The sequence below is a fragment of the Sturnira hondurensis genome, unplaced genomic scaffold (assembly GCF_014824575.4).
Source record: "Sturnira hondurensis isolate 20B ecotype Veracruz unplaced genomic scaffold, ASM1482457v3 Scaffold0019433, whole genome shotgun sequence".
Lineage (NCBI taxonomy): Eukaryota > Metazoa > Chordata > Mammalia > Chiroptera > Phyllostomidae > Sturnira > Sturnira hondurensis.
The window spans coordinates 875,990-903,499 of NW_028092064.1; the positions used below are offsets into that span (position 1 = coordinate 875,990).

At 49.9% G+C, this 27,510-nt stretch overlaps 1 protein-coding gene across 1 annotated transcript in view; it reads right to left on the reverse strand.

Annotated features, from left to right (window-relative positions):
• Positions 1 to 276: 276 nt before the first annotated feature.
• The window catches only part of LRP4 (LDL receptor related protein 4), a 45,849-nt gene continuing 18,615 nt past the window's right edge, over positions 277 to 27,510 (reverse strand). Inside the window, exons 10-38 of the mRNA XM_037027923.1 lie at positions 27,264 to 27,398; positions 26,740 to 26,865; positions 26,176 to 26,406; positions 25,178 to 25,334; positions 24,080 to 24,297; positions 23,787 to 23,963; positions 23,306 to 23,428; positions 21,430 to 21,638; positions 21,176 to 21,257; positions 20,296 to 20,401; positions 19,313 to 19,514; positions 17,628 to 17,817; positions 17,409 to 17,540; positions 16,430 to 16,570; positions 15,986 to 16,072; positions 15,708 to 15,879; positions 14,903 to 15,065; positions 14,556 to 14,781; positions 13,898 to 14,201; positions 12,685 to 12,903; positions 12,387 to 12,521; positions 11,425 to 11,533; positions 9,590 to 9,734; positions 9,228 to 9,341; positions 8,728 to 8,863; positions 6,004 to 6,071; positions 5,357 to 5,444; positions 3,792 to 3,933; positions 277 to 1,223 (exon numbers count right to left, since the gene is read on the reverse strand). Of these exons, the coding sequence (XP_036883818.1) occupies positions 891 to 1,223; positions 3,792 to 3,933; positions 5,357 to 5,444; positions 6,004 to 6,071; positions 8,728 to 8,863; positions 9,228 to 9,341; positions 9,590 to 9,734; positions 11,425 to 11,533; positions 12,387 to 12,521; positions 12,685 to 12,903; positions 13,898 to 14,201; positions 14,556 to 14,781; positions 14,903 to 15,065; positions 15,708 to 15,879; positions 15,986 to 16,072; positions 16,430 to 16,570; positions 17,409 to 17,540; positions 17,628 to 17,817; positions 19,313 to 19,514; positions 20,296 to 20,401; positions 21,176 to 21,257; positions 21,430 to 21,638; positions 23,306 to 23,428; positions 23,787 to 23,963; positions 24,080 to 24,297; positions 25,178 to 25,334; positions 26,176 to 26,406; positions 26,740 to 26,865; positions 27,264 to 27,398 (4,670 nt within the window). The 3' untranslated portion in view covers positions 277 to 890. The remainder of the gene's footprint in view (positions 1,224 to 3,791; positions 3,934 to 5,356; positions 5,445 to 6,003; positions 6,072 to 8,727; positions 8,864 to 9,227; positions 9,342 to 9,589; positions 9,735 to 11,424; positions 11,534 to 12,386; positions 12,522 to 12,684; positions 12,904 to 13,897; positions 14,202 to 14,555; positions 14,782 to 14,902; positions 15,066 to 15,707; positions 15,880 to 15,985; positions 16,073 to 16,429; positions 16,571 to 17,408; positions 17,541 to 17,627; positions 17,818 to 19,312; positions 19,515 to 20,295; positions 20,402 to 21,175; positions 21,258 to 21,429; positions 21,639 to 23,305; positions 23,429 to 23,786; positions 23,964 to 24,079; positions 24,298 to 25,177; positions 25,335 to 26,175; positions 26,407 to 26,739; positions 26,866 to 27,263; positions 27,399 to 27,510) is intronic.

Consider the following 27,510-nt stretch of genomic DNA (forward strand, 5'->3'; position numbering starts at 1 on the left):
ACTAAAGTTGGGCTGATGTGCTGTGTTTGGTCTAGGCAGTGCTTCTCAGATGCTGCAGACTCAGCCCTCAGGGCCCCACGTTCACTCAGGCAGCTGGTTCACAACCTGGTCGCTTACAGTCAGAGACTTTGGCGGGTGCTGGCCAGTGGTGGCATGAGGAGGGAATTATATTAGCCAGCGACCACACTGGGTCCCCCAGCCATCTGAAGGTAGAAGAGACTCCAGACACCCTAGCAGGAGGGAGAATAGCTTGAGCTACACTCAGATCTCACCAACTGCAACACAAGCAACTCTTAAGAGTGAGAATAATATCCATTGCCAGCAATGGACAGGACACCCAGGCCCGACCACCCCTAAGAGCTTTTTCATATTAGCAATGCACTTGAGGCTAGAGGTTTCCCAGATGCCCATACCAGCTGGGCTGATTTCTCTTCCTCTCAGCCTCTCTCCTTCATCTCTCTCTTTACCCATGATCCCCTGCTCAGCTCCTGATGGGCCAGTTCTCTCAGAGGAGCGGTCAGGCCAGCTCTGATGGGGGAGAGTGCAGTCTTGGATCATCAGCTTTTGTGGGGCAGGCACTGAGGGTGCCAGGGGAAGGGAGGTGGAGCTCTGTACTGACGAGGAATCATTACTGAGCCTAGTTTTGGGGGGCTCAGGATGGAGTGCAAGAGGCGAGGTTCATGGTAAATTCCAGGATGCGCCATCATTTCTTGTGCACAGGTAGTTATGGACTCAGATAGAAACAGCTCCCGGGCTCAGGAGCAGTTATGGGGTGGGATGAGGAGGAGTGGGGCAAGCACAGAGGAAGGGGGCCTGTTGTACAAGCGAGCACACAGACTGGACGTCCATAAAGAGAAGGAGCAGGCAGGGAGGGAGGGCAACATGGGCACTTAGACCTGGCTCTCAGTGGAGAGCTTGCGTTCGTGTTTCCAGCCCGTGTCTGGCAGAGAGCCCCGCCTCTCAGGAGTGGCTGCCGTGTGGACACTGCCACACTCAGACTGCTCTTCCTGCAACAGCTGCTCTGTCTCTGTGTCATCCAGGGAGCCTGAACTGGCCTGGATGGACACTGTGTCTGTCTTCATGCAAACGTGATCCCGAAGAAGGCCCCCCCGTGAGCTGCGCAGCTGCTTGAGGTCATCCCACTCAGCATCATCCCCAGACAGGAGGCAGATTCCCTCGACAATCTTGATCTTCTCCTTGGTGTAGTTATGGTCAGGTCCACCCTAGGGTGGAGAGTGGGGAGACACGGTCAGTTGGTTGGCTCTCTATAAAGGATCCCCTATGCTGAACTGAAAAAGGAAGTGGATGGGTAAGAGCGGGTGTGAAGAGCACAAAGGTCCCACAAACGAATAGGGTAACTTGGTCAGAGCAAACACATGAGGCTTAGCCTAAAAAGAGGAGCAGCTATGAAGACTGTTACCCTCAGCACACACGGAGGAGGGGGAACCACAGCTTCCAGTCCTGCACCACTCACTCATTGGCTGTCCCACCCTGGGCAAATTACTTAACATCTCTAAAATTCTGTCTCCACATCTGCAGTGTGGGGAGAATAACCAATTGCTGTGAAGGGTTAAATCAGGCGATGCACGGAATGCAGTTAGTAGGTGCTTGACACAGAAAACGCACTAAATCATGTTAGCTATTATTACATTGTTACTGTGATTTATTAATGGAACATGATGCTGATGTACCTGATCAGAAGCAACTGACAAAAGCAATGAAATGTCCATTGATTCAGCATTTTAAGTTACTCTTGTGCTATTTGATTCTTAATTCTCTTCTTTCTAATTTTGTTAAGGAGAAAAGTTTTGGGAGGTAAGATAGGAAAAATCTAAAGAATCCTCTTATTTTAGCCCTGGCTGCTGTGGCTCAGTAGATTGAGTGCCAGCCTGTAAAACGTTGCTAGTTTGATTCCCAGTCAGGGCACACGCCTGCGTTGCAGACCAGGTCCCCAACTGGGGGCATGCGAGCAGCAACCAATCAATGTTTCTCCCCCTTTCTCCCTCCCTTCCCCTCTCTTTAAAAATAAATAAAATCTTAAAAAACAGAAAAATAAAAAAATTCTCTTACTTGGGTTCTAAGTGTCAATCCACTGGGGTCCTGTAGCCTAAAAGCTTTTGTGGGAGGTTATTCTGGCTCCACTCTCATGAGCCTTGGGGCCATTCCCCAGCAACCTGGGGTGGTTCCAAGGAGAGCCCTAATTAAGTTCTACTCAGGCTTCTCCCTTTATGGGTTCCTCAAAGGGTAGCCTTACTCCTGGTTTCTGGGGATACCCACCAACATGCCAGCCGTGCCAGGAGAAAATGGGCCATGGCTTGAGTTCTATCCCTGGGACAGTGTCCTTGCCAAGAGCCCTGCCATGCCTCTCTGCTTTAGTGACGATTCAACTCTGCGGATATTTACGGAGCTTCTGCCCGGAGCAGGATGCTCGAGTGGTCACGCAATGTGAAATCATCCCTGCCCTCTGGGAGAGATGACTCCCCGGATCCAGCAGACAGAGACAGCAAACACGACAGCACACATGCACGCACACACGCGTGCCCAGTCACCCAGCACACCCTCCAAGCTGAAGTTAGTGTAGGACACGATGCAAGCCACTCAGAGTCTTCATCACAGAGACACGATGGGAAAGTTAGGGAGAGGCGGGGGACATGGCACTAGCAATCCGGGGGACACCACTCCCTCTGCAAACACACAGGTACCTGAAATCAAGAGGAAATCAGAAGAGAAAGGGTGAGAGACTATCAGAGGGATGAAAAAGCTGCTGAGGAAAAAGCATACAACAGAAGAAAGAGGTCACGTGATTTTATTTTCTAATCTCTGGCCCTTACTGGGGTCATTCTCTGGCTTATCAGATGCTCCGAGCACCCAGGAATCTTTCTTTCAAACTGCAAGCCATCCTGCAGGTTCTGTTTGCCTTGTAGTGGAAGCTTTTTAAGTAGGGGAATTCATGGATCCAGAAGTACTTAATTATTATGTAAAGTGTATTCATTATGCATGGAAGCCCTACAGGTGTGAGGGCAGGTTTTGACTGTGCTACATGGGCCACGAGAGTAGACTGATTAAAGTCTCAGAAGGAATAAATTTTGAGGAAGGGTTACACGGGTTTAGAAAAAAAACAAGGGTCATATAAGACTAGATAAATCTGAAACCCCAGGCTATAGTTCCCTAGTGGAAGCAGGGCTATTTTTCATGCCTAAACATCCAGCAAGTAACTTTTCACTAGAACAAGGAAGGAGGTAAAAGAACAAATGCGTGTAAACTGGAATTCTAGAGAAATCCCCTAAGGCCCTGGGGAGGAAGAGCAAAGCACCAGCCATTCTCAGCCACAGGTGCCAACAGCTTGGATCAGAGGTTAGAAAAGGAAGAGTCCAGGAACCCTTGGGCTTTTGTGGGGATGGTCTGGGGGTTTGGGGGCTGTTTCTAGGGGGGTGGGGGCGGGCACAGCCTCACTGCAGGGGAATGACAACTCCAGGAGGGAAAGAAGCTAGGAACCTAGCAAACTGTCTCCTACACACACTCCCGTGCTCTCAGATCTACACCTTCTGGGATCTGTTTCCTAACCTGGTTCTCACTAGGGTCCTTCAGAGAATCTAGACCCGGAAACCGAACCGATTTATGATTCTAGATCCTAGAAACGCCCATCACATTCAGTTTTCCTGTTCACTGTAACTTCCAGAGTGCTAGATGGGACTACCCAACATCCCTTCCTGACTTAGTCAGGCAGTTGGAGAATAATTCTCCTCCCCTCTCTGCAAAAGCACCCCTTCAATATAAATTTTAATGTTTACCTCTTTCTTGTAGCACAGTTGATTGTACATGGCTGGTTTTGGGATCGCTTCAATTTTCACTTCCTGAGTGGAGGTTCGGTAGGAGGGGTTGCTGTAGGTCAGGTTCCCCATTCCAGGCTCAGTTAACTTGGATTTTCTGTGTCTTTAGGAGGAAAGACAATGAGGAGTTCATTCAGATGTTTAGGCAGGTGACATCCAGGGAAGTTGTAACCTGAGTGTGGCAGGAAGCCCGTAGTTGGCCCAGTGATGTCCGTCTGCCTCCTGGTACTCACACCTTCGGCATCCCTACCCCTTGAGTGTGGGCCAAATTTGGTGACTCCCTTCTGATGAACAGATAATGCAGAAATGATGGATACTATTTAATAGATTAGGTTGCAGAGAAATGTATGGCTTGCATCTTACATTGCCTTCACTTTCTTACTTTCTCTTACTGTTATTCTGGGGGAAGCAAGTTGCCATGGTGTAAGCTGTGCCCTGAAAAGGTCCATAAGGCAAGGAACTGATGAGGGAGTCTCTACCCAATAGCAGGGAACTGAGGCCCTCCATCTGTCAGCCTGTGAATCTGCCAGCAACGACCTGAGTGCTCTTGGAAGGGGATCCTTCGGCAGTCAAGCCCTGGATAAGACCACAACCCTGGCTAGTACCTGGAGGGCAGCCCTGTAAGAGACCTGAAAGCAGAGGTACCCAACTAAGCTGCATCCGGATGTCTAACCCACAGAAATTATGAGATAATAAATGGTTGTCATTTTAAATTGCTAAATTGGGGAATTTTGTTACACAGCAGTAGGTAACTAACACACAGAGCTTTAGAGTCAAGGCAGATCTATGTTTCAATACAACTCTGTTACTTACTAGCTGGGGTCTTACTAGCTGGACATAACCTACACTTTCTGAGCCTCAGATCCACATCTGTAAAGTGAGGGATAATAATACCTGCAATTACAAGGTGGTTGTGGCATTGATACATATTCATTAAATGGCAGCTGTTGTTGTTGTTGTCAGCAGGAGCTGCCACAGCAACAGCAAAATCCTGACATGCTTGCTGCGAGTTGTGTGTAAGACGTTTGGGAGATATATATATATGGTCGTAAAAAGATTACAAATTGAAAATGACACACTCCATCTTCCCAGGAAGATCCCTACTGAGCAACTATGTATCGACCAATATTGTAGTAAAGGGCTGTGTTTGTGTGAAGAGACAATCATTTCCAACTTCAGGGGTTTGAAGTAGCGTGGGGTCGGGGAGAAGCAGTTGCTCCAGTCAGTCCCAGCTCTGGCTCTTCCCATGTGACCCTGGGAAACACCTGCTGTGCCCTCAGCACACTGGTCGATAAAGAAAAATCCCAAGGGTTGCCGTGGCTGTGAAATGGGGGCTTGAGCTACGACTGCAGAAGAAGAGTAAGAATTCAGATTTCTGCCTTTCCCTTCCGCGGCTCTGACCAGGAACCTAACCTTGAAATGAGGCAGGTTAGAGGTCGGATTAGCGAGCTGTGGAGCTTCAGGAAATCCCAACGCGTGGACGAGGACCAACAAGCCTGTGGCCCCTGCAGAGAGGCTGAGGTTACCTGTAGAGCATCAGCGCCGCCGTCACCACCAGAATCAGCAGAACACTGAGGAGTCCACCGATAACGTAACTGGCATGAAGTCCTTCCCCTAGGAAGAACAGAGGGACACTAGCGGGGACCACTGACGACTTCTAGCAGGTCGGAGGGGTGGGGAAATGAAGGACCCCTTGATTCATAGGTGCTGGATCCCATGCCATCTGAGGATGGCCACGGCCCCCTCCCCAGAGGAGAAGCCACAGGGGTAGATGGCTGAGAAGAAACCTGTCGCCCAGTCAGCATCTCTGATCCTAATTCCACCACTTACTGGCTGTATAATGTAGGACAAGCTGTTTTAGCTAAGTGTAAATAATAGGTTGCTCACAGGGCTGGTGGAGGTTAAATGTGTGTGTATACATATACATATACATATACATATACATATACATATACATATACGTACACATGCACACATATATGGCTTAACAAGTGCCTGGCATATGGCAAGTACTCCCTAAGTGGTGGCTATTATGATTATTCTTTCTATGGATTTAGTCTAAGAAGAAGGTTCATAAACACCAAAGAGTCTTGATGAAGGTTCTGGAAGATGTCGGTGGAGACTTATATTCCTTACACAGTATTCTTCAGAGCAGTGGGCACTCACGGCTTACCTGGAGCAGCAGGTACGGCCTCATTGGAATGTGCACAGAGGCCCAGCTGGGCATCCTTTTCAGAGCATCTGTGGGCACAGAAGAGCGAATGTGAAGACTCACAGTGTTTGATAAAGATCTTGCCTTTCCCCAGGGAAGGAGGAAAGTCATGTGCGTGGGGCTTTTGGATACGGGAGACTGTTCTGGGTGGGAGATATCAGAAGTACGGAGAGAGCAGCACCAGGGAATCCACAAAATCCATGGGAGGCACTGTCTTCCCACTGTCTATACCATGTTTAAATGTGTTGGAAAGTACATATCCTTCGAAAAGAAGAAGCAGGCTTGCGAATGAGCTGGAAGTCTGCTGAAAGAACCCTAAAGAAGACATCAGCAGTCGGCTTTATTAAACTACCAGAATGAGCTGAAAGAAGCTACCAGCCAAGCAAACTGATTAAAAATGATCACAAGGTCTAAAGAGACAAAAGAAAACAAACAAACCACCAAACAGTTTCCCCCCTTTATTTTTTCACAAGGGAATGGGCAAGACATGCAGAGGGAGAACTAACATGAAGTGCTAAAAAGGTCACTTCCTTGCCATACATTATGAGCGGGCAACTACAGTCATCTCCTAAAAGCCTGGGGAAAAGAAACTTGCTACGACATCTGAAACCAAGATGCACTGAATCTTCAACTAGAACTGACAATAAGAAAATATCTGAGTAGGGCCCTGGCTGGTGTAGCTCAGTGGACTGAGTGTGGGCTGTGAACCAAAGGGTTGCTGGTTCGATTCCCAGTTGGGGCTCATGTCTGGGTTGCGGGCCAGGTCCCTGGCTGGGGGGGGGGGTGTTTGTAAGAGGCAACCACACACTGATGTTTCTCTCCTTCTCCTTCCTTTCCTCCTTCTCTAAAAATAAATAAATAAAATATAAGAAAAGAAAATGTCTGAGTAGGGTTCAAAATTTTTCCAAGTAAACCCAAAGAAAATGAGAGATAAATGATTGATAGTACAATACTCAAAAGTGAGTGAGAAAGATATATCTTTCATCTGCATGTTTGCTTTTCTACATAAACACTTCCAAAAAGAGAAAATGGGACTTCTTGAATGTAGGTAATCATGTGCAAATCTTACAATGTTAGGGATATGAGTCTAGAATTTTTATTTGGGATTATTATGTTTCTGTTTTCAGAATTGAAATCAAGCGTTAATTACCTTTTAAGCTACAAGCAATATTAAAAATAAAGAGATCGCTATATTACAATGAAAAAACACTGTTCTAATAGAAAAGTGTTAGACAGATACCAAACTGGAAGAGCGGGAAATGAGATCACTGTGTCAAAAAGGCATCTTCACTCCCATGTGCAATGCAACATTATTACAACAGCCAAGACACAGAAACAACCTAAGTGATGGTGAACGAATGAATGCATAGAGAAAGTGTGATTACACACACATACACTGAAATATTATTCAGTCATAATATTTCCTTCCTTCTAAAAAGAAGGAAATCCTGTGATTTGAGACAATATGGATGGAACCTGAGGGTGTTAGGCTAAGGGAAGTCAGACAGAGAAAGACAAATACCATATAGTATCCCTTATATGTGGAATCCAAAACCAGAAAATTGAACTCATAGGTACAGAGTACGGATTGGTGATCGCCAGAGGTGGGAGGCCAGGGAGGAGACAGAATGAATGAAGGGAGTGAAAAGGAACCAACTTCCAGTTACAAGATAAATCAGTCCTAGGGATGTAACATAGAGCATGGTGACTAGAGTTAGTAATACTATATTTCTGAAAGGTATAAAGAGGGTAGATCAAAAAGTTCTCATCATAAGAAAAAAAATTGTAACTGTGTGGTGATGGATCCTAACTAAACTTATTATAATCATTTTGCAATACAGATATATCTCAAATTAAAAAATATTAAAAGCAGTTACATGTGGGTATTTATTTCTCCTTTATTTCTATCTGCATTTCTAACTGCAAATAAAAAATTCACACTTTATAAAAAAGAATTTCTCTAAATTGAAAAAAGAAAACAAAATAAAAAATTATCTAAATTGAATGTAACATCATATTTCATCAATTTTATGATGTGCATTTTTTCTATATTTTGACGTTGCCGAAATAGAAATGTGTCTTATAATCAATAGTATCTCAGAGTTGCTGTTGGCTGTTTTTTTTTTAGTTTAATCTCTCAAATCAGGATCCATCTTAAATTGATAACACTTTCAATGTAATGAAACACAGTATTTTACTTGAGACCTGCACGTGGCTATGCTTCTTAGTTAACAGTGCTGTGTGTGTGCATGGGCATACTTCACACACAGGGGTCTAATGGGTGTTAAAGGCAGTATGAACTATGGCCGTAACATCCCTGGGCATTTCCAGGTCATAGACATGCAGTGCAGACACCACTGTGACTTGGTGGTTTCTAAGTAAATTGTAGGATCAGACCATATACCAAACCTGTGTGTGAGAACAAACGCCACAGAACGAAAGGAAACTGAGTGACTCCTCCATGAGGCTGCTCTAAAGCTCCTTGCCTTCAAATCACCTGTGACAATCTATGAGTCTAAATGTCGTCTCCTGCCCTGAATAGCAGGGACCGATGGCTAACGATGTGATCTGCCAGGATCTGCCAGATCTCCCATCTGCCAGGATCAAGGTGGGACTCAGGTTTTCTGCTGGCAGGAGATGGTGATTTGAAGCAAAGGGCCCTCAATCACACGTGAACTCACTTACCTTCCTTCCACCTCCTCCAGAGGCATGCGGGTCCGAGTGGTGGAGGAATGCAAGGTGGTAGGTAGAGTGTTGGTTAGTACTGGGTTCCTTTCGTTCATGCTGGTAACCCTGGGAGCTGGGGGCACCAGGCCAGGTACTGAAGAGAAAAAGAGAACTGGCGTAGATCACTGAAGCCCCAATCTCTACATATGGTCCAACAGTAGCATCTGGAGAACTTGACAAAGGAATCTTTTAGCTGCCCTGATCTTAGGGACCCTCATTAGAGGACTGTATCAACACTGTAACTACAAAGGACTTGAATTCTAATATTAATAGCTCTGGATGGGCTGGCTGGCTCACAAAGACACAGCCCAATTCCATTCCAGTAAATGCAGACAAAGCGACTACTCCCAGTCTCTCTTCTCTGAGGGGGACCCCACCCAGAAGGATAAAGCTGAGGCTGCTGCTCCCCAGTCTGTCCAAGGGCCTGCTGTTCCCGGAGGCCGTTCAGTCCAACTCACCAAGGGAGCAGGGCCGGCCATCGGGCTGGTCAGGACAGGCACACACAAAGTCCGAGGCCCTGGCAAAGCAGAGGTGGGTGCAGCCTCCGTTGTTCACACCACAGGCATTGGTCCCTGGGGGCAAAGCAGGAGAACATCTAGCCTGCGACAGAATTAAGTCTCCGAGTAAAATCCAGGGCCACCTCATTCCCAGGAACAGAGAGCAGGAGGCATATAACCACAAGGGGCTAAAAAAGCCCAGGAGCTTAAAATGTGAACCAAAAGACTCTCTGTGGCTCTAATTGTCTTGGCCGTGAACAGTCCCTGGGGTGACCACCACCCCACCTTCGGTAGGGAGGCAGGCTCAGGACCCAGCAGCCCACCTGTCTGCCGCTGAGGGGAAACCACAATGATATCCATGAGCCCTTCCACATTCGCCAGCACCGTCTCCTTGTTCCGGCCTGAGTACTTGTCGACACGCTGGATTGACTTGGTCTGCCAGTCTGTCCAGTAGATCCACCTGTCCTGCTACTCAACAGGGAAACCCCAAAACAGGAAATACTGTTCACCAGTCAGACCCCAGTCCTGCTTCTGTGCCTCAGCATGTGCATCCCCTCTGCTGAAACGCCCTCTTCTCTCACCCACCAGGCTGTGCCAATGGCCAGGAAATCTCCCCGGAGCCACAGAGAAATTACCATTCTGCCCTCCATGCTGTTCTGTGCTGTGTCCCCAGTTCTACAAGTGAGTGTTGATATCCTATGGTCATTTGTTCACATGTCTGTCTGTCCTACCAGGTCAGGTTCTTCAAGTTCATGTCTCAGTTTCCAACACCTAACAGTTACTTAGTACTGGGTCAGTTGCTCAACAATTAAGTGGGTTCCCATACCTAGCATATAGGAGTAAACTGGAAGGCCCTTCTAGGGTCCCTGCTCTTCTGGGCCCTTCACTAGGAGCCCTGGTAAGTCCTCTGGTTCCTTCTGTAGGCAGCTGATTGTAACGCAGTGATCTTGAGAGTCTCAAGTAGAGGGGAGGGGCAATGAAGTCGGTTCCCCTCCTGCCCCCAGGTTATACGTCAGAAAACCCCATGGGAAACTTGTAGATTGAAAAACCATATTCAAAGTCCTCCTGTAGCCCTGGTTGGGTAGCTCAGCTGGTTAGAGCATTGTTCCCAACACGTCAAGATTGCCGGTTCGATCCCCGGATAGGGCACATACAAGAATCAGTTAATGCATAAATAAGTGGAAAAACAAATCATTGCTTCTCTCTCTTTCTCTTCTTCTCTAAAAATCAATCAATCAATGAAAAAAATCTTAAACTATCCTGTAGTTTTACATTTGGTGTATGGGAAAGAAAAAGTCTATCATTAAGTAAGCCAGACAAAATTCTACTGGCTGGTAGGATATAATGCAGAATACAGGCAAGTGGATGTTTGTCAAATAGGGACAGAGATTTCTAAATGACTGAGAGTCCCTGTTTTGATCCCAGGTTTTGTAGATCCCCTTCTCTCCTTCCCTGAATTATTTTACTCAAGGTTCGAACTCTCAAAACTGGCAGCCGGTAACAATCAAAGTGATTAGAAACAGTAAGCATTGAGTGTCAGGGAGTGTGCTAATGCCCTGTGTATATTTGGGGCAGATACTATCATTAAACTCATTTGTTAAACTATATACAGGTAAGCGAAGCTTAGAGAAGTTCAGTGCCTTGTTCAAAGCCGTGCAGTTCCTTACTGACACAGACAGAACTTGAACCCACAGAACTGGCATGTCGGAGGTGCTCAGTGAGCTCTGGCTGACTGGCTAGCTGCCTCAAATCCCTGGCCCTCAGCCGCTCTAGACTACTGCCACCAAGTGGGCTGCCTGAGATCTGGGGTCGGGACCCCAGCACTAGGATCAACTGGGGAATTTGTCAAAGTGCATATTCCTCGGCCCAACCCTGACAAGGCAGGTTCTTTAAATCTAGGGACATGTATTTGAACAAGCCCTACGGCTGATTCTGTGCACTGCCACCGAAGAGCCCCTCCTGTGAATGCCAGGACACGGGAGTGGTGGGGCAGCATCGGCAGGGCACGTGGCGGCCGGGATTCAGGTACAGGAAAACACTCCCAAAATGAGTTTGCACAGCACACAGGTTCGGCAGCATCTAGGGCTGAGGCTGCCGACTTAGAACCCTGAGGACACACCCCCAGTCAGGAGCTGAGTTACCTTTCCTGAGCTAGTACCTGAGTGAGGGCAAAGGGGTGGGACACATGGCTGACCAAGATCTGCCGAAGCTTCCCATTGAGGTCCGCACTCTCAATCCGGTCCAGATGCGCATCTACCCAGTAGATCCTGTGCAGGAAGGGAGAGGAGGGCAGCTGCTCAAACTGCTTGCCAGGAAGCCCTGCCTCCTGCCCCCCAGGAGCTGTCTGACCCTTCCTGAGCCGAGCTGGCCAGAGCTGTGAGCAGTCAAGAAGCACCCTTGATGAGGGGTCACTGGGAGTCCCAAGGCTGAACAGGGGAAGGTGGTGATGCGTAAGTGGGGAGACCAAGGCTGTTCTGAGGAGGGGGGAGACCCTCCGGTGACCTCGGAGGGGCCGCCACCAGGTCTCATCTTTAGCAACTCAATCGCCCTTTAATTCTGACCCAAGAATTGAAACCCAGACTCCTACGAATGCTCAAGAAGAGACTTGGTTTACAAGAGCGTCACTGAGGGTGAAGGAAGCGGGCACTCCTCATCTCCATTCCAGCTCCCCAGGGGGACTCCCCCCGCCCCGCCTCATTCTTCCGAGGGCAGAAAGGGGAGCCAACCACTTCACAGCCCCCATCACCCTCCTCTGCCCTTCAGCATTTTCCACCCAGACAGTTGCAAACTCCAGTGTCCGAGGGATCAGGAGAGTAAGAAGAGACGCACAGGATTAGCCCTTAAATGGATGGGGGTGGCAGGACCTGTGGTCCAGCCAGAGGCCTTGCTCTGCCAAGCACACTCAAAACCATGTCAACCCGACAAAGAGAACCCAGCCGAGGGCTGAGGGCTGGATTCAGCAACCTCTGCTCTAAGAATGTATTTGCTCCGCCTGCCCACTGCTTTCCTCTTCCCCACCTGCGAACAGCTTTCTATCCTTCTGTTCTCACTACCTCAATCTCCAGCATTCTCTCCTCTGCCCACCCTGTTTCAGGAGGCTGTTTGGGACAGGATTCCCACCTGCGGGTATCGTAGTCCAGGGTAAGGCCATTGGGCCAACCCAGGTCTGTGTTGATGAGGACCTTCCTCTCAGAGCCGTCCAGGTTCGCCCGCTCAATCTTGGCAATGTGGCCCCAGTCTGTCCAGAAGAGGTACCTGAGACCCAACAGTGACATTATCACTGAGACATGAGAAGATGGCACCCAGAGCTTGAGAGAATGTGAGGGACATACCAATACCATTAACAGAGGCACCCTCCGAGGGCCTCTTCCCCAGGCCCTTCTTCCCTGGGTCTCTTTTCTGCTGGTTGTACACTTACCCCTTCCTGGGGAAAACGGCAATGGCCCGAGGCTCATCCAGGCTGTTGTTGACCAGCACTTTGCGGCAGGAACCATCCAGCCTTGAGGCTTCAATGGTATTTCGGCCGGTATCTGTCCAATACAGATTTCTGGCCACCCAGTCCACAGCCAGCCCATCGGTGGTCTTCAGCCCCTGCCCGATCACTGTCTCCATGTTGCTGCCATTCAGATCTGCTCGCCTTGGGGGAAAGCCCAGGGTTGGATGACTGACCAGATTGACCAGGCATAGACTGAAACCCCATTAACCCATGTTTCCAGAACTGCACCCCCCTACACCGTAAGCTCCACAGTATAGAGGTAGAGACCAAGTGGACCTAGCACAGTCAGTACGCCAAATATTTGCAGAATAAATAACTTCTTAGGAGGACCGAATGTTTCCTGCTGTAAATAAGGGGCATTCAGGTCCATGTCTTGCCAGAAGAAGGATGAACAATTCCCCAGTTACCTTAGGGAAGAGGCAAGGATTGCAAGGGGGGCCATTATAAAACAGGCCAATTTGGGAAAAGCTCCATGTGCATTTTTACAGAAGTTCTGTGCCAGGAAGTTCAACCTCAGGATGAGGGACATGTCACAAACACACGGGGGACTTTGCTAAACATAGGCCCACCTGCTCCCCAGCACGAGAGTCTCCAGGGAGAACAAAGGGGAACGCCCTCAGGCCTACACGTGAAACTCTCTACGATGGTAAGTCCCTCTTACTGGTGGCAGGGCATTGCATTCCTCAGTCATGCTGGGGTAAAAAAAAATCAGTTTAAAAAAATCCTTGTGAACCACAACAGCCTTGGCATTTGTCCAGGGCTCCTGTATTACAGCACAGATACATGTTTTAGCTACACGGCTGATTCTTCAGGAAGTCTCCGAAGATCCTTAGAGCAATCCCAGGGCTCGGTGATAAGGGTAGAAGGTTCTGGGTCCCTAGCTTGACATGATCGGATTTTTGTTTATTTGTTTCTCATATTGGACTTTTATTAATCTTTAAACAAACAACAACAGGAAACCCCCTAAAAGTCTGAAACTCTGTTGTAAGTGGTAACACTACAAAGTGAACAAGTCAGGGTCAAACTCAGCTGTCAAACTGCTGGGTCCATTCAGAGGTCAACACAGACCCTCCCCTCCCCCATCAAGGACTGGAAGCAGGTCTGTGTCCTCTGGAGGTTTCAGGGACACTCGTACCTGATAACATCCAGGAACACGTCTGTGTAATAGACCTTCCCATCCATACTATCATAGTCCAGGGAGATGACATTGTTGAGCTCGGGAACTGGAACGTGCACGTCTGTGTGGTCACTTGTGTCCAGTGAGATACGCCGGATGGAGCCTCGGCTGGAGAAGAGCAGGTAGGTCTCGGGAGAGGGGTCACAGGTCTTTCCGTCTCCTTTCAGCTGGATGCCAGTGGGGCAGGCACAGGAGAAACCAGAGGGCCGAGGCAAGCAGAGGTGGGAGCAGCCGCCATTTCTTGAGCCACACTTGTTCAAACCTGGTGACGAGAGAGAGAGAAGCATGAGTTTGGACACCCCACCTGGAATATTGCCTGAATCTTACAAAGGCTCTAGTCTCTTGTGCCTGATTCTCCACTGTTCTAAGCAACAGCGGTTGGTGCCTGGCAGGGATGAGGCAGAAGGGACAGGAGTGTTTCTGGGGGTCCTTTGAAAGTGACAGCGTGATGCAGTTGTCATACCAGCCATACCCAGAGGGAACACAGCGAGATCCTGGCAGGGGGCTTAGGTAGGCCCCTGTCTCTGTGATCATAAAGAAATCTCTGTGCTCTCTGATGTTGTGATGCCCCCAGAAAGCCAGAGGCTCTGGCACACAGCCTTAGGGGTCTTCTCACCCAGCGGCTGTGCCCGGTCCACAGCCTGGATGTCCATGAGGCCTGGCAGGTTGGACCTCACCAGGATGATATTGCTGCCAGTCCCCTTGTCAGCACGGTGGATGCTACGAGTCTGCCAGTCCGTCCAGTAGATGTAGGAGTCGAGCAGGGTGAGGCCATATGGATGCTGCACGGGCGACACCAGCGTGTGACGACTGGCACCATTCAAATCAGCAACCTCAATTCTCTGCGGAGGAAGGAGAAGGTAGGACTGGCTATCGGTAAACAAGGAGCTCTCAGCAGAGTTGCCAAACAGGCCTCTCCTGTCTTCCTGGGCTCCTGGGAAGCAGCAGGAGCAGGACTCTCACCTCGGTGTGGGCATCGGCCCAAAGCAGTTGGGAGCTGGCCTTGTCCACAGTCAGCCCATTGGGCCACCCTAGGTTGTTGCTGATGAGCACAGTCCGTTCTGAGCCATCCATTCCGGACCGCTCTAACTTGGCGTTCTCTCCCCAGTCTGTCCAGTACATGAACCTAAGCAAACAAGAGTACCAGCCGGTCATTCCCACAGCTCCTGCAAAATGCAAGGACCTATAGGATGCCAACCCTGTGGAAAATATTTTACATGCAAAAAGGGGAGTTGTTGCTTCATGGGTACAGAGTTTCAGATCTGCAAGATGAAAATAGTTCCAGATATCTGCATCGCAATAATATGAATATATTTCATATGACTGCACTTCACCCTGAAAAACGGTTAAGGTGGTAAATTTACACTACTTTTTCTTTTACCATGATTAAAGAAAAAGTACTTTCCATGTATTATCTCTCTTAACCCTCACAAGAGTCACAAGCTATGCATTTTCACTATCATCTCCGCTTATCGGTAAGGAAGCTGAAAATCTGAGAAGTTAAATACTGGCCTTAAAGTGACAGGCACAGGTAGTAAATGGCGAAGAAATCTGAATCCTGGATTTCTGAGTCCCGGGTTCATGCGTCTAACCTCTACACTATGCTGCCACCCTGAAGGAAGTTGCAACAGCACGGAACCGCCCCAGGGAGGTCAATGTCAGTATTCCCGTGAGACAGGCTTGCTCTCCAGGGCCCACGTTTGGCCCGCCTAGAGCCCCTGCTGGGCTGGCCCACCCTGCTGCCCTGAGTCACAGAGCCAGCTCTCACCCCATCTCGTGGTACAGTACAATGGCCCGGGGGCTGTCGAGATTCTGCCACACCAACACCTTCCGCATGGACCCGTCCAGGTTGCCCACTTCAATCCGGTTGGTTCCGGTGTCTGTCCAATACACTTTCCGGCCAATGGCATCCACTGCGAGCCCATCTGTGGTTTGCAGCCCTGCAGGAAGTCAAGAGAGCACACTGGCTCCTGCCTTAAAACAGATGGGATATTTCCCCAGCTCCATAGCCAGACAGGTGGTCCCTGGGCTGGGAGCAAGGCCCACCTGTGGTGATGATGTCCTCATGCTGTGAACCATCCAGATTGGCACGGCTGATCCTGTGCAGTGTGCTGTCTGACCAATACACTTTTCCTGGAAAGGGAAGGCTTGGCTCAGCCTGGACCCTCCACCCCCACAAAGGGACAGGCACAGCTGACTCAGGCCCTGAGACAACAGGGCCGGTCCGCAAGCCCTGTACCCCAGAGCAGAGGAAATCAATAAATGTAGAAATGTCATACTAGGATAGCTCTCGGCAGAGAGAGAGAGAAGTGGGCCAGAAACCACGCCCGGAAACAGAAGAGGAAGTGCTACATTCAGGAGCTAACACTGGGTCAGAGGGAAAGGTGAGCCCCAGGCTCTCGCCAGCAGACAGAGAGGGTAGGAAAGAAAGGACAGTGGTTGCTATGGGGCAGGGACAGAAGGCCCAGGGGAAAGGTGGGCCACACAGACCTTCTTGGGGATCCACTCCAATGGCAATGGTGTTCTTCATAGTAAGGTTGATTGGCACCACCACATCGGCAAAATAAGGGATGTCCAGGGACACCGTGCGTATGTCTATCCTCCTGGCGAAGATGAGGAAACTGTTCATGCCTGCCCAGGTGGGGAGAGAAGGAAAGAGGACAGTCACCCCAGCACCACCGTGAGGAGGATTTGGAGTACGGCAAACGGAACTTCATGCTCCGACTCTGTTAGAGTCTAGTTGAGAGATCCTGGGCCACTTACTTAAACTGTGTATCAGTTTTATCATCTGTGCAATGGGGACAATACCAGGGTGTCCAAGAGAGACAGATCATGGGATTAAAAGAGGTTATTATTTACGGACCGAAAGTCCAAGAGAGCTTTTCCCTCAGCGTGGAGGTGCAATTCACAGCTCCTTTCTAACTAAATTCTCTGGGGAGTTAGGGTTCCAATGCAGCCTACCATGCAGCGTCCCCTAGGGAGAAACACTGACTTCCAAAGTTTGGGCAGCCAGGTCCCGCTTCTGGGACGTGTCGATTAAGGTTGTCACATAGCTTGTGCTGGTTATATACTCACAAAAGTGCCTCATCCGAGGGAAGTACCATCACATGATAGCTATCACATATTTGAATATTTATTATGAGCGATTTGGGGCAGCTGGAACTAAAGTGACTTACTCTGACCAAATCAGGATATAAGTAAAGTGTCTGAGAAAGGAGCATCTTTTATGAACATGCATGAAGACGCCCTAAGGACAAGTTGGAACCTGCCTCCAATCCTGTGTCCCTGCTCCTCTGGTCCTCTGTCCTGGACCTCTCCTCTTTTCTAAAAGCTCTGTCTCTCCCCTAAGCCTGAGAAGCACCAGGACTCACAGGTTCTCACACCCCATTGATGTCCATCTACAGGGAAGGAAGAGAGCCCCTGTCCCTCCCTCAGAGGCTCTCTCCAGGTCTCTGATGCTTAGACTCACCTGGTGAACAGGTCTTGCCATCAGGCATCAGGTTGATGCCTGTGGGGCAGGTACAGCTGAAGCCACTTGGATTTGGGGACCGAAGACACAAGTGGCTGCAGCCGCCGTTCTCCACAGTGCATGGCGTGGACACTGGGTAGGGAGGAGGAGAGGGCAAATAGTGAGTGCTACGGCTGAGGGAGGCTGAGAAGAAGCCTGCATGGGCCAAGGGCTGCTCACCTGGGGGCCGCCGGCGGTGGAAGACGTGGATGTCCATGAGGTTCTCCAAATTCTCCTGCAGGGTCTCCCGGTCCAGGCCCGTCAGCCGGTCAGCACTCTGGATACTCTTGGTCTGCCAGTCCGTCCAATAGATGCGCTCTCCGTAGAGGGTCAGCCCAAACGGGTGGGGGAGCTCGCTTCCAATCAGCACCTGCCAGGGACCCAGCCCGTGTGTCATCCCCCAGCAAGACCCAACAGGACACAGCCGTGGCCAAGAGCTCAGCGGAGGAGTCAGAGTGCGGCTCAGCCACCACCGCCTGCTGTGTGACCTGGAGCCTGAGCTGGTTAAAGCCTCTGAGCCTCCACCTGCTGATCTGTGAGATGACTGTGATAATGCCTGGCTCCAAGGGCTGTGTGACAATTGTAAAAGACCATGTATTATTTATATAATCTCAAAGTATCTCTGCGCAAGTTGCCTATCAATTACAAAAGGAAAAACAGCAATGTTACAGTGGACACCATCTTTATGATTCAGTTAAAGTTAATGTCACAATAATGGGACAAGCCAACATCTGTGCCTGCTGACGGACGAGACACATTGAGGACTCAGGACATGACTTCATTTAATGTATTGATAGTAGACCTGCCCTCAGCACATAACCTAATCTAATCACAAGGAAGTATCAGACAAAGTGAGCAATATTCTACAAGATAACTGGCATCTACTCTTTAAAAATACTAAGGTCAGTAAAGACATAAAAAGGCTGAGGAAGAATTTCAGACTAAAGATTGAAGAGACATGATACTGAACACAGTCGTGATCTGGGATTGCATCCTGGACTATGAGAGAAAAAAGAAAAGCTGTAAAGGACATCATAGGGACAATCAGAGTGAAATTCAATATTGGCTGTGGATTAGACAGTAACATTGTATGGCTGTTCAAGTTCCTGATTTCTGCCCGTGGCTGGTGCAGCTCAGCTGAGCAAGGGCTGCGAACCAAAGGGTTGCCGGTTCAATTCCCAGTCAGGGCACATGCCTGGGTTGCAGGCCAGGTCCCCAGGAGGGTCACATGAGAGGCAACCACACACTGATGTTTCTCTCCCTCTGTTTCTTCCTCTCTTCCCCTCTCTCTAAAAATAAATGTTAAAAATCTTTTTAAAAAAGTTCTTGATCTTGATCTTTGTACTGTGTTATGTAAGGCAATATCCCTGTTCTTAGGAATTATTTTGGGGTCAAAGGCGGGATGTTTCCAATTTAATCTCTGATGGCTCAGAAAAATAATGATGTGTGTGTGTGTGTGTGTGTGTGTGTGTGTGTGTGTAGCAACAGAAAGAGAATGGTACAACAATGTGGCAAAATGTTGGTTATTGGTTCTTCTGACTTGCAACTTTTCTCTAAATTTGATATTATACCAAAATAAACAATAACCAAAACAAACTGAGAGAGATCGTGGTGCAATTAGAGTTCATTGCAGTGATTCCAAGGAATGCCCTTATGCCCAGCCCACAATCCGCACCAGTCCCTCCTCTCCTTTTGTCATCAGACGGCAGGGTCCCAGGGCTCACAGGGCGGCCACAGCCTTGGAGAAACAGCACACGCCCCATGTTGGGTTGCCCCTTTGTCCCCTAGCTCCTGCGGCTGCCAGCCAGGAGCGATGCCCTGGGGGCTGTCAGGGCTGCGGGAGGATGCCTCAGCGCCACCCTTACCTTCCTCTTGCTGCCATCCAGTCCAGCAAATTCAATCGTCTTCATGCCGGCATCAGCCCAGTACAGCCGCTGGGACCCATAGTCAATGGCTAATCCATTAGGCCAGGTCAGATTGGAAGAGATGATGACCTGGCGGCCCGAGGCATCCATGCCGGCTCGTTCAATTTTGGGGCTTGCACCCCAGTCAGTCCAATACATGTACCTGGGCAGAGACAAGGGAGGTCTTACAAGCCTTCCAGTCAACACCCAGTGGGGACTCAGAGTACCTAGGGTTCCAGGGTTTCTGCCTGCAGTAGGTGTTGACTACCCAGCTTCCTGTCTCAGTCCCCAGCCTGGGCTCAGAGCTGCCTGGAGGGTCTGGATCTTCTATCACTATCAAAAGTGACCGAGGGTCTTATTACAGGCAGAGCCCATGGCTCGGCAAATAAGGCTTATTTGGGAATAAAGACAGAAGGAAAGGGAGGATGGGAAATAAGAAATGTTTCCTCACTGGATAAGTTAAATAATTATAGTACAGAATTTTATATAGCCAACACGAAGAACAATATATAAATCTATATAATATTCATAATCAAGTAGAAAGACATCCAAGACATATAGTCATGTGAAAAAGCAAAGTTACAAAGCAGCATGACGTTATTAAACCAACCCCCCACTCCCACCATCAAGTGCATATATAGACGTAGAGGAAAGCATGAAAAAATACTCTCAACTGTCAACGATGGTTATTGCTGAAAAGTGAGACTACAGGGAGTCTTTATTTTCTGTTTAAAAAAAAAAGAAAAGAAAAGAAGAAAGAAAACATGTAAAGGTTTCCTTGTCCACTGAGGAGACAGAGTTGTCACTGTGCTCTGTGGTTTCTCCTGCTGCCCTTGCCGCCTGGTGTGCCCGTAGGAACTGGCTGCTGTCGCTGACCCCAACTACCCTCTAGCGTTCAGGTCTGGAAGGTGGGTGGGGCTCACCCCACAGGAGCAGGTACTCACCCGCCCATGGGTTCCACCACAATGTCTCGGGGACGATCGAGGTTCTCCCAGATCAGTACTGTCCTCATGCTGCCATCTGTGTTGGCCACTTCAATCCGATCTGTCCCTAGCAAGGATGAGGGGACAAAGATAGAAACTCTAGTCTTGGTCATTCACTCTCTTTTCTTCCATGCCCAGCACAGAGCCTGGCATGCAACAGATGCTCAAGAAATACTTTGTGGTAGACGTCCAAGGAATAGTTAGTGAACTGAATTTCCAGAAAGAATTCAAGGAAGTGATCAGTTGCATTTCTTTGAAGAACAAGACTTTCTCAACCCAAGCAGCCCGCTCTGTCCTGTCATTTCAAGGCAATGCTTCTCAAACTCCAGTGTGCAAAAGAGTCAGGACAGCTTGTTAACGGAACCTAACCCCCATGGAGTCTGATTCAGTAGATCAAGGGTAGGGCTCAAGAATTTGCATTTCTAACAAGTTCCCAGGTGACGTCGCTGCTGCTGGTCCAGGGACCTCGCATTGAGTAGCTCTGGTTTAAGGCGTTCCCCTTGCCTCTCCCACTCACCTGGCTAATAGAAAATGTCTGTCTTACCAAGACAGCGATGGAAGAAAAATCAAAGGACACAGTTTCCTTATGTGAAATGTCTCAAAACAATCTCAAGCATCAGCTACACAGCACAAGTAGCTGCCATTTGACTGGCACATGACAAACTGTCAGATGTGGGCTTCTAGCTTCAGCCCCGCAGCAGCCCCACCACTCCTGACCCACCAAAGACTTCGGGTCAAGATAAAAGTGGTTTAGGAGGGGCACTGGGCTCCTTCCACCTGAGGCCAGAACTTTAAATAAGGGGAGTGCTCAAGCACCAGGCCACAGCTGCCCTGCACATACCTGCATCTGTCCAGTACAGCTTGTTGGTGACCCAGTCAATGGCCAGGCCTGCTGGACTCTCCAAACTGGTATCCACCACCACCTGGACAGGAAGCAAAGCTCTATCACCATGTGAACTCGCACCCCAGCTCTGGGGCCTGGACTTCGCCAATTCTCAGGCTGGGAAAAGGATGGGAAGCTCTTACCCAGGAGAGGGGGACCCCATCCCTTCATTTCTGCCCTCCCCGAGGGCGTGGGCCGACGCTGGGCCCTACCTCCTGTCCTGTTCCATCCCACTTGGCCCTGCTGATGGTGTCAGTGCTGACGTCTGTCCAGTACACGTGGTCATCCCGGGAGTCCCAGTCAAGGGCCACAGCACTGCGCACGTCAGCCAGTGGGATGACATCGTCGGACAGGTCCTCTGTGTCGAAGCTGATCCGACGGATGTCCATCCTTCGGGCAAAAAGCAGGAACTTGTCAAGACCTGATCAAAGGCCGAAAGGGGTCTTCTTTTAATGTTCTAAATCCAATAACGGTGACAGACACAGACGCTCACCTGTGTGACATCTGGTTCAACCACACCTCCTGGGATCTGGTGCCCTTTGTCCCCTACTCTTCACCCCTCAGGCCCCCTTTGAGCACCAGGCAGCCCGAGCTGGCAGAATCAGACTTTAGGATCAAACGGAAATGGATTCTCCCCTGGGCTCAGAAGTGCATCCTGTTTAAGTGTCTGTCAGCTTCATCTGTCACCTGTTCTCACCTCTTTGCTCCACCTCCTCCAGTGCCCTGGCCTGGTCACAGCTGACCCCCACACACCTCCACCTGTGTGGCTCTCCCATCTGCGGAAGGGCTCTGGCTGATGGGCTCCATCATCTACACCCTTTCCTCTCATTCTCCATTATTAGTCAATAGTGACTGTTCATTGAGCATTTACTCCACGCCAGACACTGGGCTTGGTTGGTGCTTTTCTTGCCTTGTCTCCTCTACCCCCATAGCAGCTCTTTGTGGTTCATGTTATTCTTACTCTCATTTTCTAAATGAGCAGCCCTGAGCCTGGGAGAGGTGGAGTCACCTGCGGGAGATCCCATGGCTACAAAACCCCGGAGCTGGGACTCGAACTCAGGTCTGACTTCAGAGAAGGAGCTCTGGCCACTCCCTTATACAGCTTCTTCCCAGCTTGCTTTCCCACCCCCCCCCCCCCCGCCGTCCCTCTTCTGGTCTGTCTGAAGGTTTCCCACTATGCTTTTCTACCTGGAAAGGCACTTCCTACCTAACTTTACTATTTTCTTCTAATATCTGGGAAACCTTTAAGGGGAAGCTCCTGGGGAAACCTCTTGTCCCTCAGTAAGACAATAGGGAAGAGCTGGGCACAAAAGAATGCGAGGAAACTGGGTTTTCAATCAATGTGTGTTGAATAAATATCGCCCCTGTTCCTCTGAATAGTTTCCTTCCTCTCTGGAAAGGACCCAGATCCCAAGAGAAATTTGATTTTCGCTAGAGATAAGGGGGTCAGCGGGTATATGGTGGTAAGTAAGGGAAACTGCTGACATGTGAGGAATTACCCTGGGCCCCGCGCTGGTGATGCCATGTGCCTGCATCATGCCTCTCCAGACTCTCTGAGCTAGACGGGGCCACCCTCTTAAGACAATGCCCCTGCAAGAGCTTAAAGGAAGACTAAGTGGCAGTTCAAGGAGCGACTGAGGAATCTCACTGTCTTTTGCCATTAGGCATGAACTTATCCAGGGCCTGCGTATATCAAGCATCATCAGAAGTCCTAACCTTGGCTCTCTGGATTAGGGGCTGAAAGAGTCTAACAGGGTGAGACTGTCCATTCCCTGCTTCCTAAGGGACTGGCGCCCTCTGGCTGCCGACAGAAAGAGCAGCCTACCCGGTAAAATGATAAAGCAGCCTGGTGGCAGGTGTCCGTGCTTGACTGGGTGGTGTCACTGAACCTTGAGGGACTACTCCTGGGGCCTCAGCCCTCAGCTTTGACCTAGGAGCCCTTGGCCTCATCCGTCCTTCCTCTCCAGGGGCTACCTGAGGAGCCTGGCTCCACCCCACAACAGGCCATCCCTCAAATTCATATCCCTGTTCCTTCCACCCACCCTCACAAGGCACATCCATCGAGGCAGGTGCCCCAGACCCACTTACTCTGGGCACAGGCGTGGCTGCTGATCTTGCGGAAGCCAGTGGGGCAGGCACAGGTATAGTTCTGGCCACTGGGCAGACACAGGTGGGTGCAGCCTCCATTGTTGTCCCCACAGCGGTTTTTTCCTGCTCAAAAAGCCCAGAGCAAGAGGGTCAGGTAAGACTAAAGGTGGGCCCAAGGCTAGGGGTTTAGCTAAGGTGTGAGCTCCCTGGAGGGAGGAACGTTGTCTTATTGTTTTTTATGTCAGTCCCAGATGTGAGCAGCGAACACCTGACACATGGGAGATGCTGTATAAACATCTGTGTGAACTGGACAGGGACACGGGATCTAGATGTTGCACCACCCTGAATGTCCAGCAGAGGGAGAAACTAGCCCACGTCAGTGCCAGCCTCTAATTTCCTGGCCGGAAACAATGGAAAATGGAACAGGTGCAGGGAAGATTCTCAGAGGCACCAGAGGTTCACCAGGTGGGCAGTTTTTTACCTGCGGGCTGGCGCTGGGGGTGCAAGGTGTGGATGTCCATGGGGAAGTGGAGTTTGTTGCGAATGATCTCCTGGTTCTTGCCAGTAAATTTGTTGGCACTGTTGATGCTCTTGGTGTGCCAGTCTGTCCAGTATAGGCTGTCTTCAAACACCGTGATGGCAAAGGGGTGCGGGAGCCCTGGGGAAAGTCCAAGAGGACCTCTGTCCAGACGTGGCCTACCTGGCCCTCTGCCAAGGCTCTGGGGGTCCGGCATGCAGAAAGGACGGAGATGGAGAGTGGAGGAAGTGCCTCACCCTGGCTAATGACAGCCTTGCGGTGACTCCCATCCAGATTGGCCCTCTCGATGACGTGGTGCTTAGCGTCCACCCAGTACATGCGATGCCCAGCGTAGTCAATGGTGAGGCCATTGGGCCAGAAGAGGTGGGTATCGGCAATGATGCGGCGTCCAGACCCATCCATGCTAGAGGCTTCGATGCGGGGGGTGTTGCCCCAGTCTGTCCAGTAAATGGTACTAGGAAGAGGGGAGAGGATGCTGAGACAGCAGAGGGAGGACAGGTAACGGGGACAGTAAACAGGCAAGGGGCGCGTGCAGGTAGCTCCAGCTGATGGGAGATACATTTTGCTTGGTTGGAGAGTGTTTTGAACTGTTTAAACTGAAGTGTCTCTAGACAGCATTTACTCATTTAACAATTTCTTTTTGCAACACCTGCTATGGGCAGGACACTATCGTGGGTGCTGAGAGTACAGCAGGGAACAACAGACAAAAATTCCAACCCTCGTGGAATCAACAATCTAATGTTATATTAGGAAAAGCACTTCATTCTTTGTCATAATCTCCACCACCACCTTTTGTATTTTACACACACACACACACACACAAACACGAACACACACACTTTCTAAAGTAGCTGACCTATGACTGCAGGGTCCCAGAGGATACTCCCTTCCATGGACTGCATTGATTTTTAAAAACCAGAGGCTAACACCTTCTATTTCAGGAGGCTTTTCTTTCAATAATAAAGTTATTATCAATTAGCTCAACCTTATGGGCTACTAATAAAAATACTAAGCTTCTACCACTTCTCTGATGTGTATTACACCATTTAAAAGTCATCATCTCGTTTAGTCTTCACACAGCTATGTGGTAGGTGTGTTTTTTATCACCAATGTAGACATGAGTGAACGGAGGCAGAGAGAGGCTAACCAATGAGCCTATGACCACACAGCCAGGTACTGCGGAGCCAGGACTCAAACCCGGGTGGCCTGGGTGCACAGCCCATGCTGTGGGCGCTGCACTGTGAAGATGCTCCCCAATAGGGTCTGGCCCAAGTGGCCTGGGAACTGTCCCTAGAGGTTACAAGAGGGATTTAGGAACTTAAGACACAACTCACCCCTCCATGGGGTGCAAGGCAATGGCCCGAGGCTTCTCAAGGTTCTGCCAAAGCAGCACCTTCCTGTGAGCCCCGTCCAGGTTGGCCACCTCAATCCTCGATGTTCCTGAGTCAGTCCAGTAGAGTTTGTCGTGGACCCAATCCACAGCCAGGCCTCCTGGTAGAAAGAGTCAGTGGGAAATTGTCGAGGATTGTCAGCCCACGTTCTTCTGTGCCATGGTAACAAGAGCAAACTCCGGCACAAAGCAGTTTCTTGGGCCAGGCAGTGTTCTGACCACCTTATACACACATAACAACTTCGTGAGTGAGGCACTATAGCCCCATGAAGATGAAGAAACTGAGGCCCAGAAAAGTCAGGCAACCGACCCAGGTCACGTACTTGCTCCTCTTAGCCAGCCCTACTCCTTTCTCCCCCTGAATTCTGGCACCCTGGCCCACATGGCGGGTCCTCCACTGGACTGGCCCAGGGGTTTGCAAATTCCAGCTTAGGGTTTTGCAAAGGCACTTCAAAAGTTCCATAATTCGAGTCAACTGTGCTCAATACTGAATTTCAACCCACTTCACGTGCTCATTGAACGGCCCAAGACCGCACAGTAATCTGTGGTTTTTTCATCTGTAAACATGTGGGCATATTAATTTGAGTTGATCAGGATACTCTTAATTCTAAGCAATCAAAACAAAATTCAGAACTAAGCCAGATGGAAAAGCTGATAGAGAAGTGTAATCCTCATCTATATAGCTCTGATTTCAAATAATGATCTTCATCAAAATAGTCTCATTATTCTAACTCACTGAGCTCAATAATGAGAATGATACAAATATGAACTTGTAAAATTAATGTATACTAACAAATGCTATCCATATTAGCTCCATCCAAGATTTCGCCAGAAGAAAAAGATGCTCCGTTGCCTAAGGTTTGCAAACCTCCAGGTTGACCCTTCCCTGGCAGCTCTGCACACGGCATGGCCCTGCCCCACCCCACGAGCCTGGCTCCCTACCTGGGCTCTCGAGCCCGGTAGACACAACTTCCTCCACATTGCTGCCATTGAGGTTGGCCCGCAGAATCCGGTCCAGAGTGACATCAGACCAGAAGACAAGCTCACGCCGGTGATGGAAATCGAGGGCAATGGCATTCTCCAGATTGTTGAGCAGCAGCGTGTATTCGGAGCGGTGCGGTAGCACCTGGCGGATGTCGATGCGATTGGCGAACAGCAGCACAGGCTCCGGCCCTGGGACATGCAACAGAAATGGGCCCCACTGGACTCCAGGCCTGCACCCGCAGCATGCAGCCCAGCTTCTCGGCTAACAGGGCCCCTGGCCTATTAGGAGCTGCTGGCATCAGTATAGAAATGTGGGTATTTCTAAAGTATACTCCCCTAGCCCAGCCCACCACAGCCCACCCCAGCAGGGCTTTTGTGGGGAGGTTCAAAATGCACCTCGCAGCTCCATTTTCCTGAGCTGAAAATCTTTCTCGCTCTCAGCAAATCGCTGAGCACCGGAGCACCCGGCTGTCTCCGCACACAGACCTCTGCCCACCCTGCCACACGGCCAACACCCCTTACCCAGAGCCTTGCAGCTGCGCCGGTCGGGCCGGAGTTCGTAGCCTGCCTCACACCAGCACTGGAAAGCCCCTTCACTGTTGGTGCAGCCCTGGCTGCAATACCCTTCCTCGGCACATTCATTCACATCTGTGGGGACCAGGCAGGTCAGGAGCTCTTTCTTCTGCCATCCTCACACCTCTCCTCCCTGGCTGACTGGCTGCTTCCCTGCCCACATCCCCATCTATTTCCCAGGCCTTGTGGGAAGACTAGATAACAAGAGGTTAAGGCTTCGAAGTCACGCAGACCTGGGCTGGAACCCCAACATTGCTACTCACCAGCTCTGTGGCCTTCAATGAATTACTAAACCTCTCTGAGCTTCGGTTTCCCCATGTGCAAAGTGGAGGGGACAGTCCTTACCTCCTCAGGTCATTGTGATGATGAAACGAGGTCACGTCTGTCAAACGCCTGACCCATAGGAAACACAGCTGCCTGACTGCCACCCCTGCCCAGCATCCTGGCCCTGTTCCAAACCAAGCCCAGCTCACCCTGGCACATGCGCCCGTCCTCTGTGAGCCGGTAGCCCGTGTGGCAGGTACACTGCACTGCCCCCCGCACCATCTGGCACTTCTGGGCGCAGCCACCGTTGTTCACATTGCAGTTCTCCGCACCCGTCCGGGGCCCTGTGCCAGCCAAGCCAGAGATGGGAGCTGAGCCCAGAATCCTCCCCCAGACAGCCAACTTGGCATTCCACCTGGACCACGAAGAACAGCTCCTGGGGCTGCTCAAGTCCCT